Consider the following 18,648-nt stretch of genomic DNA (forward strand, 5'->3'; position numbering starts at 1 on the left):
TATTAGGGCTGGGGACCGTTAACCGATATCGGTATGGTATCGGGAAATAGTTTAGGTACTACAGGTATCTTGGATGTTTCAGCTCAAATAAATGATTTTCCCCCCAATTTACTAATATTTTCCCCAAATTTCACCCAGTTTATTCCCAATTTTTTCCAATTTTTCCCAAATTACTCCCAATTTTTCAAACATTTCTTTTATTGGAGATGAACCTGACATTGTAAATGTGCAGATCTTCCAAACATTGTTCCGTTTTCTGGTAGTAGACGACAAATAATTTAGCATAGGTATCGTATGTTCAGGTATCGGTATTGAAAACCAAGTATCGTAATTACCGGTATCGGAAAAAAAATTGAGCGCTGCCCCGCCCCAAGCGTTATTACTGAACTATTTTACAAACCCATTTTAAAACCAGATGTTTCATTCAATTTAAGCCAAACTGTAATTGAAGGTGGATTTGTTTTTTCATCCGATTGTGTCCAAACTTAAACCAACACAGGCTACAGGGAAACTAAACGCTGAAGCTCCCAGGTGTTTTCAGTTTGGACTGTGTTTGGCTTGGTCATCGAGAGAGAGCTGCTTTACTTGGTGAAGTTGGCGAGGTTCTGGATGACTTTGGCGATGAGCGTGAGCGTGCGGGCCGTGCGGTCGTCGGGATACTCCTGCGTCAGGCTGAACAGTGAGGGGGACATGATGGCGGGGCAGAGGAAGCGCAGGAACAGGGAGGCGCTGACCAGGCGCTTGCTGATGTCCGGAGAGTGACCCCGGGCGAGGCACTGCTGTCTCCACGAAGCAAAGACCTCCTTCAGCTCGCGGGGGAACACGCTGGCAGGGGAGAGGGACAAGAGCAGGGTTAAGGCCACACATGGCAGGCCACAAGGGAAAACATGTACATTTAGAGACACCTTTGCTGTAGATTACTCACATCACTATATGAATGTAAATGTACAAGTCTTTTTTGCTCTCACATACAAACAGATCTTTTCAACGACTAAAATCAAATAATGGATGTAGCAAAGTTAAATGTATGGTTTTATTCTGAGTTTTTGAATAAACTAGTTCCTTTTTGGAGCCAGGAATTAGATATTGAATAATCCTTCTGAAATTCCAAGACAGTCCTTCAGTAGGAGCTACTAAACTGGAGATGCTTTGCAAGAGTGGAATAAAAACATGATCTAAACGCTCTAAAGCAGAGGTGTCAAACATACGATGATCCGGCCCGCGAGATGATTTAATCCGGCCCCTGCCCTGCCCATAAATTCCAGCGTATGTCAAAAAAAAAGTAACTCTCTCGCCCATTCCGGTGCGGAGTGATGATTTTTTAAAGAATAACCAGAATGCTCATTCTAGCCACTAGGGGGCATTACATTAAAAAAAAGGCTAGAGTTCAACACGTGTCCAGCAGAGGGCACTGACATAATAAGAGCTCAGGATATGAACAACACATTATATAGCCATGTGGTAAATGGACAGTCTGCCCCAGGGCGGCTGTGGCTTCAATAACAGTTTACCACCACCAAGTGAATGAATAATGACTACAGCACTTTCAGGACCTTGTGACACAGGCTTGTAAAGTGCAATACAAGTATAAGCCGTTGTTATTAATGAAGCTACAGGCGAGTTGGGGCTTTGACCAAATCACAGCTCATTATTATTCATTTATTGGAAACATTTCTCTATTCTATGTGGCCCGCGACCCGCCTTAGGAGCTGAATTTCGGCCCACGACCCAAAATGAGTTTGACACCCCTGCCCTAAAGTTTTGCAACGTCTGCACGTATATCCCCCCGGACTTTAGCGGCTGGTTTTACTCTGACATTAAAACTAAGATGTTGAGGAAGAAAACCAGTGCACACCATGCTAGGCTAAAGGTCTGGATTGTGAGCGCGTGATTCACGGGTGTTCTGACAGTGATCCAGTGGTTCATGTGCTCGGAGGCTGTTACCAGTATGAGTTGATGATCTTGCAGAAGGCCAGCTCGCAGCACATCTTCAGGTTACTGCGGTGCTCAGACAGTTGGCTGTTGGGACAGCGGCTGGGGTCCACCTCACAGTTCTCATCCGACTCATACAGCGCCTTGATGAACTCCCCTGAGCAAACAAAGCAACACAACATGGTTCTTAGGGCGGGGCAAGAAGAGAGCAACTGCACACACAGGGGGCGCTGCAGAGGTGAGGCCTTCATCAGCTACAGTATGTCTCAGCTGTTACTGATGATGGCTAATAGAAATGTAGTGGTTAGCGCTCGTGCTTCACAGCTACAAGGTCCCGGGTTCCATCACCAGCCGGGCGGGGCCTTTCTGTGTGGAGTTTGCATGTTCTCCCCATAGACTGGATATAAATGGACAGCTTCTGCTCACTCGAGGGGGAAGTCATGGCGGATTTACAGACTCCTCCTCCCCAGCTCTGACGAAGCATGTTCCTAAAAAGGGCATAAGGGCGGGATCTTCACCGTAGACTCGGCCCATGCGTGACGTGTAGCTCGCGCTGCTCCAATGCTAACAGTCCGACCCTTATTAAGTACCAGATTTCTAAAATTCTTCTTACGAAAACCAGCCTAGTTTCATTAATTGTGACTAACATTATCTCAGAAGGAAGATCGAGCTTAGTCTAGTGTTGAAAACATTGAAACCAGGCGTTAAAGTTGTTTTTAACGTGTCTAAACTCCAATGCTTTTCAATGGGAGACTAGCGGCGATATGGAGGTACTACAGCCCTCTAGTGTGGTGGGCATAAAGCAGAGCAGCCAGCGGCCATTGGTTCTCCCCGTGTCTGTGTAGGTTTCCTCCAGATAGTCCGGATTCCCCTACCACTAAAAACATGTACAATAGGCCAGCAGGAATGACAGTGTGTTTGAGAGTGAAAGTTTGGGACGGTAGATGGAAATTACCAAGGCTACAATCCGGCGTGTTGTGTTTACATGAATGAGTCCCATGTGCAGTAACCGTGTCCCGTCTGTTCCAAACAAAACACGCTGCGCTCCATGTTGTGAGCAAATGAGCGCTTTATGACGCTGTGGGAGATGGATTCATATATTCTTACTACCTGACGCTTTTTGTAAACTTTACCAGTTCAGAAGCTTCTGCTCTCTACGTCCTCTGGCCCTTTGTCTATTTCTTTGATAAAATAAAAGCCGCGAGCCCCGTCAAAGAGCTGTGTCCTCTCTTCCCTCTGTTGACAGTTTGTTTAACACGGCTACAGCGCTGGAGGAAGAGCTAGAGGCTGCGTCATAGATGATACCGCTTCCCTGGGGCTTATGGGAAATAAACCTCTAACGTGTTTAATATGACTTTTTATCAGCGGGTGGTTTATCGGCTCCTTTAAAAACTGACTAAGGCGTCATGGTCAAACACAGTGAGCAGTTTGGAGCAGTCGAGAACTCGTAGTGCTACAACTCCCCACTCCGCCCCTGCCCGATGACTGTGTCTCCCGAGAGTACAATTAAAAAAGATGTTTACCACGCAGAGCCAACCTCACCGAGTGAATCATGGAGGTACTTCTGTCCCACCAGCTTCAGGTACTCTTCAATAGCTTTAGTGGCCAGGGTGTTCTCTCTGAAGATCAGCACGTCGTGGTCAGCACAGCGGTCCACCTCCGACATGACCAGGTCCGTCAAGAAGTCCTACATCACACACACACACACACACACACACACACTTCAAACATGAGATCTAATATGATCGACATCCTCTGCGGCTGCAGGTTCAATTCCAGCCAAATGAAAATCTTAATATCCAGTCGCTCCAGGATTTCACCGGCATTTTTTGTGATTGTTGCTGTGACTGTTGATTGTTTAGCTGCACTAAATGCCGTGGCTAGCAATAGCATGCTAAAGCTAGCGGCAGTATGCTAATGCTAAGGTCAACTACTCAAGGCTTGGACAGAAACTATGATTGGATCACCTTAAGTCAGGGGGGCCCAAACTTTTTGTCTCCGAGGGCCAAAATGAAAAAGTGCCTGTGAGTCGCGGCCAAACACGGCGATGTCAAGCACGAAAAACACATATAACTGCAAATTATAAAGTTACTTTTATTTTATTTACTTTTTATTTTTACGATAGCCCACATTTGCATTTGATTCTATCTACGCAAATTACATGCTCTATTAAAACAAATGGTAATTATGGCAAAAGCCTAATTTTAATAGAACAAAATCAACACTTGTAGCAGTTTAGTGCAAAAAATAAAAACACCTGTATCTACAGCACCTACAGTAACTTTACCTCATTCGTTCACTCAAAGAAAATGCCACATTAGATTATTTTGAAAGTGTCAGTTCAGCATCAATTCTTTTATAAGTCCATTTTTACATATACTGTTGTTGATGTTAACAACCTTTGCAATAAAAGTTGGAAAACTGTGAAAGTTACTACTACTACTACAACACTTTGTAGTCGAACAGTGTTTCCTTAACTTTGAGAAAGGAGTGAAACAGCGCCCCCAATTTGACGCTGGTGGTCAAAAAGTGTACTACATCCATATTTTACCTTTGAGCATGAATGGAAGAGGGTTAGTCTAATAAAGTAAAATCAGTCACTGGCCAAGTGTTTGTATTTTAGTTTATGAAATGCTGTTAAAGAATAATATATCTGAGTTATGCTTATGCACAAGTTGCAATTATCAGATCAATTTATGCGAGTTGTTCACATTAATGAACCTAAATAGCCAATCATATATTAGTGTGGAAAGTCCAGTTATTTTTGCATTACAGTTCGGATCGGTGCATCTCTACAAATAACTTGATGAATGTGAAGACAAACGCAATAGCAAAAACAGAGAACTGTTTTGTGTTCCGTGTACCCACCCGGGCTCGCGCCGTGCTCTGCAGGATGTGCACCAGCGCACAGGCCATCTCCTCCTTGTTGCGCACGCTGATGACGGGCTCCAGCACCGAGCACAGGGACGAGTAGTTGTTGGTGACGAACTCGGCAAACTCCTTGTACTGCTCCATGGGCAGGATGGAGATGGTCTGCAGGCGCCACTTGATCCTCACAGAGGGCGCGGGGCCTTTCCCCTTCACCAGGCTGGGCGTGCTCAGACTGTACCACCTGGACACACAGTTTGGACACATTCACCTGTAAGGATGTTTATATTGAACACACTTTGCTCTGCTCAGACACACAGGCTTTTGACAAGAGGCCAGTGACGAGTACACCCCCCGGCCGTACCTCTCGGTGAACTGCCTCCCGGTGCTGCCGTTGACTGAGATATTGACCAGCCCCACGTAGTTGTTCTTGTCCTTCTTCTTCTTCTTCTGCGCGTCGGACAGGTCGCGGTACACGTGCACGGTGATGCTGCGCACGGCGGGCAGGCCGCTGAACTCGAAGTACTCCCCCCAGAACAGGCTGTCCGTGCGGGGCTTGGTGGTGGTGCGCGCGTACAGCACGTCGTCCAGGCACAGCTCGCAGAAGTAGCGCTTCTTTGGAGCCAGGTCTTTGGCCTCGATGATCCACAGGCGCAGCATGGTGTCCTCCCGCCGGCAGTTGTCCTGGACAGACAACCAGAGAACATGACCATATGGGGGGGGGGTTTATACAAGCAGCAGATCACATGCTTTATAATGCCATTGTAATGCCATTGTAATGCCGCAAACACAAAAGATTCACTTAACAATCGCAGACATCAAACAGAGGACAGGGAGGAAATCTGAATTATCAAAAGCAAACTGGACACAAGAGGAAACTTCTTGATACAAATCTGGGCTTCTGATCATCCAAGCACAGATAAGGTGCACCCTGGTGTTTTTTTTATTATTTTTTGGCCTCTATTGGCCTCTCTTGGCCCTATTCTCAAAGAATATGAATGAAAACACAAAAACCTTATTTTCACTCATGGTCAGTGATGTTGTGAAGACATTTATTGTGAAAAAAATGTATAAGATAAGATAAGATAAGACAGTCCTTTATTGATCTCACAAAGGAGAAATTCACTTGTTACAGTCGGCGTTCAATGTATGAACTCATTTCAAATCACCATAACAAAATAAAATACCAAAATGACCCTGTTGAAAAGTTTACACACCCCAGTTCCTAATACTGTGTATTTCCCCTTTAGCATCAGTGACAGCTTAGAGTCTTTTGTAGTCATGGAGACGGTTCTGTATATAATCTAATGGTAAAGGGCCATTCTGCCTCCAGTTCCTGTGAGTTCGTGGGCTGTCTTGCACATCAGCGAACCATCTCCATATTTCACAGGTATGGGGCACTTTTCCTCATTGGCCTTGTTCACAACAAGGAATTTACAGGAACTGGAGTCAGAATGGTCCTTTACCATTAGATTATATACAGAACCGTCTCCACAACTACCACAAAAGACTCTAAGCTGTCACTGATGCGAAAGGGGAACTGGGGTGTGAAAACTTTTCAACAGGGTCATTTTGGTATTTTATTTTGTTATGGTAATTTGAAATGAGTTCAGACATTTTTTTCACAATAAATGTCTTCACAACATCACTGACCATGAGTGAAATAAAGCTTCTGTGTTTTCATTCATGTTCTTTGAGAACTGAAAAACCCCAGGGTGTGTAAACTTATCAGCACAACTGTGTGAAGCGTTTTGCTCCATCACCTCTGAGCGCTGGTTTTCAAACTGTGAGGCCTACTTTAGTGTAGCTAAAGCTGCTTTGCCTCAGCAGACGTACTTTATTTATTTAACTGAACTAACATTCAGAATCGGTCTTTCAGGTCTATTGTACAAACGGTTCGTGGACCTAAAGCCTGGTACTTGAGTGCACAGAAGTGGGTCAGACCTTGTTGGGCTGGATGGTCCGCCGGAGGTTCTCCATCCACTTGTCTCTCTCTGAGGCCGAGCTGCAGCTGAAGCACTTACTGCCTCCGGAGTACGTCACCTGGGAAGCACACAGATCACAGCACAGATTTATCCACACAATCCTCTCCAAAAGGGATGCCCTGCAGGAAAACGAGCCGCAACTGTTTTGGACATTTGTAAAAATAAACCGCTGCAGTGGGGGGGCCTGACCTCGAAGCAGAAGTCGTGTCCCAGGAGGCTGCTGTGGAGGGGTTTGACCGTCACGTCCTGCTCCGGGCCCAGGTCCAGAGACTCCACTGCCCCGGCCGGACTCACGCTCTCCTCCTTCACGCGCACCAGAGCTCCGCATCTGAGCACACGGCAGAGAACAAGAGAGTGAGAACAAGATCTAATCAAGTTTATTTGAAAACAGTCAAACATATATAAATATATATATTACAGTAACGCCACAATTACGACATGATTACAACACGATAGGACATTTTCACAAAATCCAATAAACATTACATTCATTTGCAATTCAAAGGCGTAAAGCATGGGCTTGGTTTCATCACATTGTGTAAAAACAAGAATAAACACTAAATCAGGATCAAAACATGGCTACAGTGTAGAGCTCGGCCAATTCCTCCCCGAATACAAAACATGATTTCCAAATTCAATTTTTTTTGACCATTTGAAGCAAAATAACAGCCAACTGTAAATATATGTTAAATATATATATATTCATTGTTTTTAGTTGAAGTGCATCGACAAACCTTGAAAAATATCGAGGGCAATCACTGTAAAAAACTGAAGTCACTGATTTTTAAACATCCAAATTATTAAGACTAAAAGAAAAAAACAGATGTTCTGAAAATATGAATCGATTTGACTTACCAACTCGATTGTTTATTTATTATTTAAAATATCATGAATGATGGCTTATAACAGGCCTGTGTCACAAGCTTCATTCACTCACTCCATACACTCACTATTGTAGCCACAGATGCCCTGGGGTAGACTGACTGAGGAGAGGCTCACCCAAGGACACAAGTCTGGATGCACCGATCCAAGAGATTCTCTTTAAAGTGGCTGCTGTGAGTGAACAAGATGTGTCAGATCAACTATCAAGTTATATGTAAGGATTAAACAACGAGGAGCCGCATTAGACGGTTATAATGCACGACGCGGAGTCAAGAACAACCCGACACAGTGTTGTTCCTCCTGCATTATAACGTCTAATGCGGCTCCTCGTTGTTTAATCCGCTTATACCAGGGTCCCACAAACCTAACATTTATAATAAATGTGTTTTTCATTGACTAAACTCACTAAATCTGCCAGACTACGGGACTATTTTGTGTGTGTTATTAGCCGGTCACTGAAGGCTGGTCTCAGAGCGAGTCATTCTCCGCAGCTATTACGAGGATCTCAGTCAGGCTCAACGACACAACATCAGCACAGAATCACAACACAACAGGACTAACCCGGAAACACTTTTCCCTGGAAGGAAACACCGATATGCGGCACTCGTGGGCAGGAGTTATTTACCTTTTACAACGTTTAACCTGAAGCTAGCTAGCTCAACCAGCTCAACTGTTTATGGAAACAGCTGCGGTGGAGTCGCTCACACCTGGGCCCCCCCAACTCAAACTTTTATTTTTGACTTTACTAATCCAGCCAGACCATGGTATAATTATTAATAAACTAAGTATTATAAAAGAATGACTGGACTTTACTAAACTAGATATCCTCAGACTTTAGGTTATATTAATACGAACGACTCACAGAAAATGATCTTTACAATTTGTTAGAGCAGTTATTTCATAAGCTAAAATACAAATGCACATAATTGTATTGACATACAGCATGTCCATATTCACTCAGGTTTAGTTGGTAAAAGCGATAGATATTTGGAATCGATGACTGAAATCTTATTTATTCTACAATATCAACTCTTATATCCGACACCAGTATCGGATCGGTGCATCCTTAAACACAATCATAATCTGCACGTGAGAGCCTCTGAGCTATAGTGCGGTTCTGTCATGCACTTTTAGCTTCAGTTGGACCAGTCTTCCCTCTATGAGAAACAGTGCAAGTGCAGAAGGAGAACTTGGATTTTAGTTTGCTAGGGATAAAGTGTCCTTACTTGTCTAAATCAGCAGGGGGCGCAGTGGGCAGTCTGAAACTAGTGTTGCGGTCCAGTTTGGTCTGACTCTTGGTCCTCTTGATGGAGCTCTTCAGACGTCTGCTGAAGAAGCCCTGAAGCAACACAGAAGATACAAATGAAAACCATTGGGAAGCACAGGCACATGTGATCTCCACGGCTCAGGGGACTTCAGACATTGGTTAGAGCTGAGGTTTCTGTGTGGCACATAATAAACCTTTACAGAACTGAAAAAATGCCAATTAACAATAATAAATCCTCAAGTAACACAAGAACCACATTTTTAGACCTAAGTTGTCCCATATTAGTGGAGATGTGGTTACCTGTGTGAAGTTAGCCCCCATAGTGTCCGATTCTCTCAGTACGTGTTGGTGCACACAAAGCAGGTGCCAAAGTAAGGGTTCAATAAACAACAATCCCTCACTCAAAAACATAACTGCAATAGGGCAGAATTGAGGGGTGAACTTTACATGTGGTTTGAGAGAGGAATGAAAACGGCTAAAGTTTGAACATATGTGCCTACACCAGTATATCCCTGCGGACTTAGCCGGCTGGTGTCTTTCACAAAAGACATGACCATATTTGGATTACAGAGTGTTATCGTGAATACACATGGGAAACACGGAAAAGAGAGTCTATTTTTTTAACTTTGACATTAAAGCTAATATGTTAAGAGAGAGCCTCCAGAGAGAGCCACTTTAGACCCATTGCTATACTTTTATTTATAAGGCCATGCCTGGTCTACTGCCCTCCTACATCTGGAACTTAATCACACAGAGAAGTGTTGGCTCTTATTGTGTACGATCATTTGGTGCTCACTGTTCATCTGCCCGCACAGAACTGGGAAAAAGGGCTTTAGTTCACTCTGCTCCGACATGGAACATGTTGTAAAAAGACTGGAAAAGAACTCAACTTATTTTATTGAACGCTTTTAAGTCTAGATTGAGAGCACTTTTTACATTGTAAAATTGTTTTTCAGAACGTGTATGTAATTCTGTAACTGTATCTTTTGCTGCCTCTTGGCCAGGACTCCCTTGAAAAAGAGGTTTTTAATCTCAGTGGGACTTTTCTGGTTAAATTAAGGTTAAATACAATTTTTTTGAAAAGCCAAAAGTCTCAAAATTTACCAATGCATAATAATCTCTGTTTTTGCCTGCCTTTGTTTTGTCGCCTTAAATTTGCAAGCGCTGATTGAAAAATGAAGCACACGCTTGTACTTTGAAAGCCTGAGTATTTGTGGAATACTGACCGGGACCTTGAACGGGGAGCTGCTGGGGGGCTCCGCTGGGCTGGGGCTTCGGTCTGAACTGAGCCCAGAGATGCTTCTCCTCCGTGGAGAGTGGTCGGCAACATCTGCACACACAACACAATAAGTCCATTAGCAAATGACGAGGACATTTCCTCCTCCTCTCAAGTCTGTAAAACTAGGGCGAGGCTGAGATACTGCTATTGTGTCACCTCATGTTGCGATAACAAAAAGCTCTTCCCAACAGAGGTTATGCAGATGAGCGTGTGTCTGTCTCTCTCTCAGTCGTGCAGGTGTTTTCCATCTTTGATGATTGTGCTTGAGTCAGTGAGGTCAAAATTGTAGCTAAAGAAAACATTGGTTTGAAGTCAAAGAAGCAGGTCTGAGATGTCATCTGTCCCCTGTGTCCAGCAGCCTGCTGTGTCCCAGGCCAAGAGGGTCTGTCATGCTAATGCTAGTGAGGCGGAGACACAGCCCAGGACACATCAAAAGGCAGGTAATGAAGTGCTCAGCTGAGAGCAACAGCAAAGGTTGGAAGGGAATGGAAATGTACTTGTATATTTGTCCCTGGGATAGACTGACAGGAGCGAAAGGGCCCGTCCGGCAGGGGAGTGATGAGAGGCGACGTCCTAAACTTTGACACTCAGTCCAGCACGGTGACAACTCTGTTTAAACACAAAATGTGCATTCAAACCAAAAATGGAAAACTTTTAGTGGTTTTAGACGATGAAAAGTCAAAAGCTTTTTTGGGGGACCTGACGGCGCCTCTGTCACGTGTAGAGGATCTGTTCTCCACACTTTTGTCTCGTCTCATCAACTAAAACTCATAAACATCTCCTCATGTTTTAGTAAATGATAAATGGACTCAACTTATATAACACTTTTCTACCTTTATCAAGCCCAAAGCGCTTCACAGGAAGGAACCAGTTGCCCATTCACACTCTCATTCACTGGAGGCAAGGAGGGTGAAGTGTCCTGCCCAAGGACACAACAACAGTGTGCATTTGCGGGAGCTGGGATTCGAACCCATGGCCTTCCGATCACTAAACAACCTGTTCTACCACCTGCACCACCGTCGTGTTTTCGTTTAGATCTATTTTCATAATAAGATGCGTCAATTAAACTATTTCAGGTCAGTCTTTACTGATGAAATGACATTTCAGTCCTCGACTGCTGGTTTATTTATTTACAAAATGTGACCATATTATATCGTTCATTTTTGTTGATATTAGAGTCCGTTTTGTAAAAAGAGAATCCCCAGAAGCGTAAGGCTTATGCACAATATACAAAATACACAAATACAAAAGAAAACAAAAATTGCAAAATCTACCCCCTCGCTCTTTACTGACTGTAAAACTGTGAGGGACAGTTTTGTGTTCAATCTGTGACGCAACAAAATCCAGGGAACACAGATTGAAACGCTTCAGCAGGAGAAGAACAAACAGCCAAAGTAAAGAGGATTACTCAGAACTGCATGAATGAAGTGAAACACCACAGAGTGTGTGACGTTACAGCACAGTCTCCTTTAAAACATGACATTCCCAAACTCCAAATGAAAGTCACACAGCGACCCCTCCGCAGATGCTCAGATCGGGGGTGGGGGATGGACTCTTCCTCCCTCCCTCCCTCCCTCCTCTGCATGAGATAAAGTTTGTGCGGCCATGATGGCAGCAGGTCACATGACGGGGCACTTTTTACCTCGATCACAGCTGTTTCCCATGGCGCATCCCGGCTCGGGCTGCCCCGCGGCCCCGTGCGCGTCTCCTGGGTGCTGTTCCCGCGGTCGGGAGCTCTCCTGGCCCGTCTGTGCGAGAGCAGCCGGGCCATGGGAGCTGCGGTGCGCTGCTCCGTTGTCCGCAGTGCGAGTCTGCAGCAGCGCCTCTCTCTCTCCCTCTTCCTGGTCTGCTCTTCTTCTCTCCTCAGCAGAGCGCGGCGCAGGCTGCCAGCATCACTTTAAACCCGCCGCACCGAGCTGAGCCGCAAAGGGCCCATATTGTGCTACATCTACACAACTTATGCAACAATGCTCCCTCATAAACAAACGTAAAGTGCTAGTAAAAATGAAAAGGTGCATCTTTATCCATCCTTTTGGTGTCAATAAAAGGTGAAGCAGATCAGTCAGGTGCTCATTGGAGACAGGTGGATGATTCGTGCCAGATGGATAAAGGCAGACGAAAAAACTCCAAGGCGCTCCGATAACCTAAAGTTAAAAAGTGGATGTGTGGACTTTCTGAGGAGGAGCCCATTGGACCCACCATAATAATTAACATTAGAAAAACAACAACAAACCACCAGATTAGAGCGAACACACCATACAATATCAACAAATGCATGAGGATAAATACAGCAAACAGGAAAGAGGACACTGTGTGAACAGCAGTTGTCAAAATGAAGTGAGTAAAGTCTTAAAGGAACAGGCCACCGTTTTTACATACTGAGATATGTTCTTACCTGAGCTTAGACGAGTTGATGCATAACTGTCTGGTCTTTGTGCGTGCGCTCAGTCACGCACAAAGACCAAAGATGTTGTTAGCATTTAGCCTCTCCCAACATATTCCTGGGTGAAGTTAGAAGCGACCACGCTCTTCCACAGGCACAAAGACCAGACAGGTACGGATCAACTCGTCTAAGCTCAGGTAAGAACTGTTCCGGCCTTTGGGGAATGCTTTAGCCTTTACCTCTTTGTCACAAGTTGGTTTACAGGGTTCATGCCTATAACCAACTTGGTTACAGGCATGAACCCTGTAACCAACCCTGTACCCAGCCCTGGAGCCGCTGGTCGAATTTAATGCAGAAAATCTGTGCATGTTTCACTGAAGATTTGCAAACATTCCAAAGAAGTGAGACATTTTCCAATTCAAAACACAAATTCGCCACAACGGGCAACTATTGAGCAAAAACAATGGGAACAATTCCAGCCAAACCTACAGCGGAATGCGTCATGGACCACGTGTTTTTTGTATTTTTTGACAAACTTGAAGTTGTGCAATTTCATTCTTTTCCACGTGATTTGAGATTTAAAGTCGGTTGGAATCCGATGTAATGCTTTCTGCACTGGCCCTGTCCAGCAGCCTCTGGGTCAGAGTCAACCTGCACAACCACGCAGTTTTCAAGCTGGATTTCTCCACTACCATCATGTCTGGGGAGCTTCTGCCGATACCTGGAACCATCAGCATATGAACAATCGTAGTCCTGTTCATTACTTCCAGCCAATACACCAACATGCACTTACCAAGGATCAGCAATTCTCTCAAAGTCCAGATACTTTGTGCCATTAAAAATGCAAGCAGTGGTGATAGAGAAAGTTCTCAAGCTCCACGAGTTACATCCAAACAAACTGTTACTGTCTGGAGTGTAAAAGAAGCGGTAAGAGGTTCCCACGCGCAGGAAGTGACCCCGGGACAATGGAAGCTGATCCATGACACACTGCGAGTATCGGAGTGTGACGGAGCAGACAGGAGCTGCTGCACCTGCCCTCAGACTGGACAGGTATGACCGGAATGTGCCCCGTCATGGAGGAGGAATGTGCCTGTGGGACACGCCTCAGACGTGTCCGCTAGGGCTGGGTACCGTTAAACCAAACCAGTCCGGTATCGGAGTGTCCTACTGATATCAACAACAGAAAAGCATCAAAAGCAGGTACAGAAACAAATCTTCTAGATCTAAGTTTTGATGCTGCTGGTGCAGGGACAGCATTAAAGGAAGTGACTTGGTTGTTTCAGCTCAAATAAATGATTTTCCCCCAATTTTAGCCCATTTTTCATTGCTTCCCCCCATGCTTTACCCAATTTATTCCCATTTTTCACACCATTTCTTTCTTTTTTTTCTTATTTTTGCTACAACTTCCCCACTTTTCAAACATTTCCTGACATTGGAGATGAACCTGATATTGCAAATTTGCAGATCACTAGATGACAAATATTTTACTATAGGTATGGAATCTGTATATAGGTATAGGTTCCCACCCTCACCTATGGTCATGAGATTTGGGTCATGACTGAAAGGACAAGATCGCAAATACAAGCGGCCGAAATGAGTTTCCTTCGCAGGGTGGCTGGGCGCACCCTCTGAGATTGGGTGAGGAGCTCAGTTACCCGGGAGGAGCTCGGAGTAGAGTTGCTGCTCCTTCACGTTGAAAGGAGCAGCTGAGGTGGCTAGGACATCTGTTCCGGATGCCTCCTGGTCGCCTCCCGCGGGAGGTGTTCCAGGCATGTCCTAGTGGGACAAGGCCTCGTGGAAGACCCAGGGCACGCTGGTGGGACTATGTCTCCGGCCTGGTGTCGCCTCGGGGTCCCCCCAGAACAGCTGGAGGAGGTGTGTGTGGATCGGGAAGTCTGGGCATCTCTGCTGAGACTGCTGCCCCCGCGACCCGACCCCGGATAAAGAAAATGGATGGACGGATGGGCATTGAAAAAAAGGACCGTTCAGGAATCGGTATCGGAAATAATGCGACGGTACCCAGCCCTACTGTCCTCCCTGCGTCTCTCGGCCCTCTGGTCTGGTCAGTGTGGTCTACAGTGTGGTCTACAGTGGCTTTCCTTCGGGATGGGAATCGAAAACCGCTTCTACTTGAGCAATCCATCGGAATCGTACGTCTCCTTCATTAACAATTCCTCTTATGGATGCAGCTCAGCGCCGCAGCCTCTGTGTAATATAAACCTGCAGATCCGTGCACCACTTTCACTTCATCACAAACTAAAGCCTCGTAAGGTGGACTCGTCTGCCCTCTCTATTCGCTTACCACCGTGTTCCTGCAACTCACTGAAGAACCAAAACAATGAGCACATGCTGAAACATGTGCTTCTGCTCGCGCTGCTCGGCATCATTCAGGGCAGAAAGTGCGATGCTGAGGAGGAAGATCGGAAACAAAAATCACTAACAACCTGTTTATGTGTTCTTCTGTGATGCTTCCTCTGTACGTCACTGTCAACACTGAAAAAAACATTTCAGCTTTAAGTCCTGTTCATTTAAAGATCATTTTACCATCGCATTTGGAATCGATAAAGAACCAGATCGATAAGAGAAATGACGGCATTGATATGGAGGAAAACATATCCGTTCCCCTCCCTGATCCACGCTGCGCTCGACTTGAGAGAGAATTTGGGACAGAGGAGAGTATAAATAGCACTGGCACAGATTGGATTCAAGGTCAGACACATGAGAAGATGAAAGTCTCAGATATTCTACATTTGGTCACAGGCATGTGCGGTCGCTGGACAGTTAGCCTACTGTGCATGTTTTAGATCGCTGGGGCAAGGCCACGCAGAGAGGCCCGATGCAGTCGATTACAAGCAATGTCAGAATGTGCTTTCCATGAAGTCACGAATGGAATGGAAGAAACTGTGGAGTTTCAGAAGAAAGTTTCCTTTTTCTGGCTGTTTTCAGAGAAGAATGGAACAAATGCTGATGCTCAAGGTCCTTCAGTCGCTTAAAGGAAGGACAGTTTTCAGTTGTGCTAACATCACTGCACAAGGGTTTTCTAATCCTCAATGAGCCTTTAGTCTCATGTACCATTAGAACACTGGCCTCTGTCACCTATGGAGGTATTCCATTCAAAATCACCAGTTTACACATTAACAACATCCACACTCTGATACATTTATTGTTATCCTTTCTTTCAGAAATAAGGACATTTGAAGTGACCCCCAACGCTTGAACGTCAGTGTATAAATGGTAAATGCTCTCATCTTATTAGTGCTTTTCTACCTTCATTAGGCCCAAAGTGCTTCACAGCAAAGAACCAGTCACTAGGCAAGGTGGCCAAAGTGTATTGGCCAGAGACACAACGGCAGTGTGCAACCTCAGGATTCAAACCCCGACCTCCCGATCATGAGGCCATGAGATTTATTATACAATGCTCTCATTCTTTCATACGTAAATTAAATGGTGTGGAACTTTGGGGGAATAATTATAAAAGTACAATCCAATTATACTGCGAAAAAAAAAGCAGTCCGAATAGTCAGCTATGCAGATTATTATGCCCCAACAAATCCCCTGATCATTAAATCAAAAATACTCAAATTAAACGATTTAGTTGATCTCAGCACAGCTGTTGTTATAAGGTTCATAACCATGAGCTCAGATTTATCAGAAAAGTATATTTGGAACAAACACCAAATCCAGATGTGTCTCAGTCAGAGGATAATCTGAATGACACCTTAAAAAACTCAACATCCATCAACTAGAACTAAATCACATCTAAACTCTCCTGTGTACAGTATTGTCTTTACAATATAATTGATTATTGTATATCTACTTTGTAACTAATGGATACAAATGTTTTTGTCCTCATCTTGCAGATGGTAAACTTGTTTGCTGGAGCTTTACGCTGTAGTGAAGCTGTAAAAGGGTTTGGTATTACCTAAACTTTTCCCCTGCTATCATACTGGTATCATTTAACAGTACCAGCCCTACTTAGGATGCTCATACTCAAGTAGAAGCCAATATGCATAAGTTGCAAAAATAACTGCTTAGGTACTTTCACTACTTACACTTACACACTAACAAGTATATTAACATTTAAGTAATCAGAAATACAGTCATTGTTCATGTTGTGAATGCCATCATCAGAGTCATTTAACCTCTAAACCCTCACCTGAACCGAGCACACTTTCTCCAGTATGGCTTTACCCTAATCTAAAAAGTGTCCAAATAGCAACAAAAATGAGTTGAAAACAAGTATAAAACTGAAAGAAAAACGTGGCCAAATATGTGACGAAACTGTGACAAAAAGCAACAAAAAAGCAAAACAGTGACAACAACATGAAGAAAAAGATCTGATTAGATGAGTTTTGTAGGTCTTAGCTTTCAAATAAGGCCTTACACTGGCCTACAGGCTGTAAGCGCTGGAGAAAACACACTTGGTGAAGGCGGGGGTTCAGAGGTTAAGGAAAGACATAGATGAACTTGCAGTAGAGAAAGTGACTGAAGTAAGAGTACTTCACAATAATACTGCTCAAGTGTAAGTGAGTAAACTTGGTGTAGGATGTGAAGCAGATAGTCGACTGGACTGACTCTACAGGAGGTGACTGGGGAGCCCCACTCACCTGTGAAGTCCATGTGTCCCCCGTCGTCTCTGCTGCTGCCGCCGGGACATGTCCTGGGTCAGCAGCAGACACTCCCGCTCCCACGCATGGCTACACTGTCTAGACTTCACCAAACCTGCGCTTCCACTTCACAGCGTCATAACGAGCGCCGTGAAGAGAGTGCGTAAGGATCAGAGCGCGGGCGGGAACAAAGAGCCATTCTTAACGCAGCCAGACTCCGCCCACAGGTCACCACAGTACAGTGTGTCACACGGATCACAACAACTGTCAGTTTACAGACGACGAGTACATGAGAGCAGTTTGTGAGGGAACTGTTTGACCAAATCTTGACCAAACTACATTCAAATATCAAAACCAACACAAACAGACTTTTCAACCACCCAATGTTCAATACGTGGACGACATAAAGACAGAGATACAGACTTCTCGACGACGATGATGCAGCGATATTTCTGCAAACCAGAAATGTGCTGCAAACACTTGGAAATAAAAATAGAGGAGTAAATGTTTAATAAATATGGGAAAAAAGTGGAAAAAATTCAATTTTTTTCCAGTTTTCCCCTATATTTTCCTCCTATTTTCAATGTTGTTGCCTTCCATAATTCCCCAATTTTTCTCAAATTTATCCTCCGTAAATCCCCTATTATTATTATTATATATATATTTTTTTTTTTTACCATTTCTCCCTATTTTTCCCAATGTTTTTGCTTTCCCCCATTAACCCCCATTATTACATTTGCTCCACATTTCTTGACATTGGAGATAAACTGAATAATGTAAATTTGCAGATCTTCCATCTTCCATTTGGACGATACATTGCTCTGACACCCAGCTGCTTGAAAAGGTATTAGTACATGAGACACTACATCTCTAACTTCATTATATACAGTTATCTATACCCTGCAAAAGTCACATCTCTCTTACTTTCCACCATTTGCTACTTTAAAAATAGAGTGTTCCCCTTCCCTCCAAGTCAGTCATTTGTGTACTTTTTGAAGTAAATGATTGCTTTCTCGACAGCTCCCTCTGGTGGTGACTGTGGCGCAGCACAGGCTGCATGAGCAGAGAGTCAGCTACTGTTCTGTTCAGAGATGCTTTTTTAAATCATCCCTTGATATGAGTGCATTCTTACCCAGTGCGCCCTCTGCCTGCAGCTCAGGGAAGTTTCCCTCCGACGGGACACTGACCGTGCGCCGTAAGCTCCGCCCCTTGGCTGAATCTGTGTCCCGCACATCGCCGGCCAGCTGTGACCACAAAACACATTATTTTAGGACAATGTTCCTCAGCTGTGACTACACTTTAAATCAGTGTTTCCCACCCAGGGGTGCGGAGACCGAGCACTTGGAACTATTTCAGATTGAAAAGAAAAGTTATATTTTGCCAAAAACTCATTCATTTTCTCTCCCGCTGTGAACTTTCGAGCTAAACTATTTAGAACACGGTCT

General features: G+C 44.4%; 1 protein-coding gene across 2 annotated transcripts in view; it reads right to left on the minus strand.

The window, feature by feature from the left end:
* Nucleotides 1–18,648, minus strand: part of rasal2 (RAS protein activator like 2) — a 47,976-nt gene that overhangs the window by 10,551 nt on the left and 18,777 nt on the right. For both annotated transcript variants that reach the window (XM_079570078.1, XM_079570077.1), the window contains exons 3-12: nt 18,336–18,447; nt 10,161–10,264; nt 8,894–9,006; nt 6,975–7,113; nt 6,745–6,843; nt 5,165–5,484; nt 4,801–5,044; nt 3,475–3,619; nt 1,945–2,089; nt 586–825 (exon numbers count right to left, since the gene is read on the minus strand). In XM_079570078.1, the coding sequence (XP_079426204.1) occupies nt 586–825; nt 1,945–2,089; nt 3,475–3,619; nt 4,801–5,044; nt 5,165–5,484; nt 6,745–6,843; nt 6,975–7,113; nt 8,894–9,006; nt 10,161–10,264; nt 18,336–18,447 (1,661 nt within the window). The remainder of the gene's footprint in view (nt 1–585; nt 826–1,944; nt 2,090–3,474; nt 3,620–4,800; nt 5,045–5,164; nt 5,485–6,744; nt 6,844–6,974; nt 7,114–8,893; nt 9,007–10,160; nt 10,265–18,335; nt 18,448–18,648) is intronic.

Source organism: Gobius niger (assembly GCF_951799975.1).
Source record: "Gobius niger genome assembly, chromosome: 13".
Taxonomy (NCBI): Eukaryota; Metazoa; Chordata; class Actinopteri; order Gobiiformes; family Gobiidae; genus Gobius; species Gobius niger.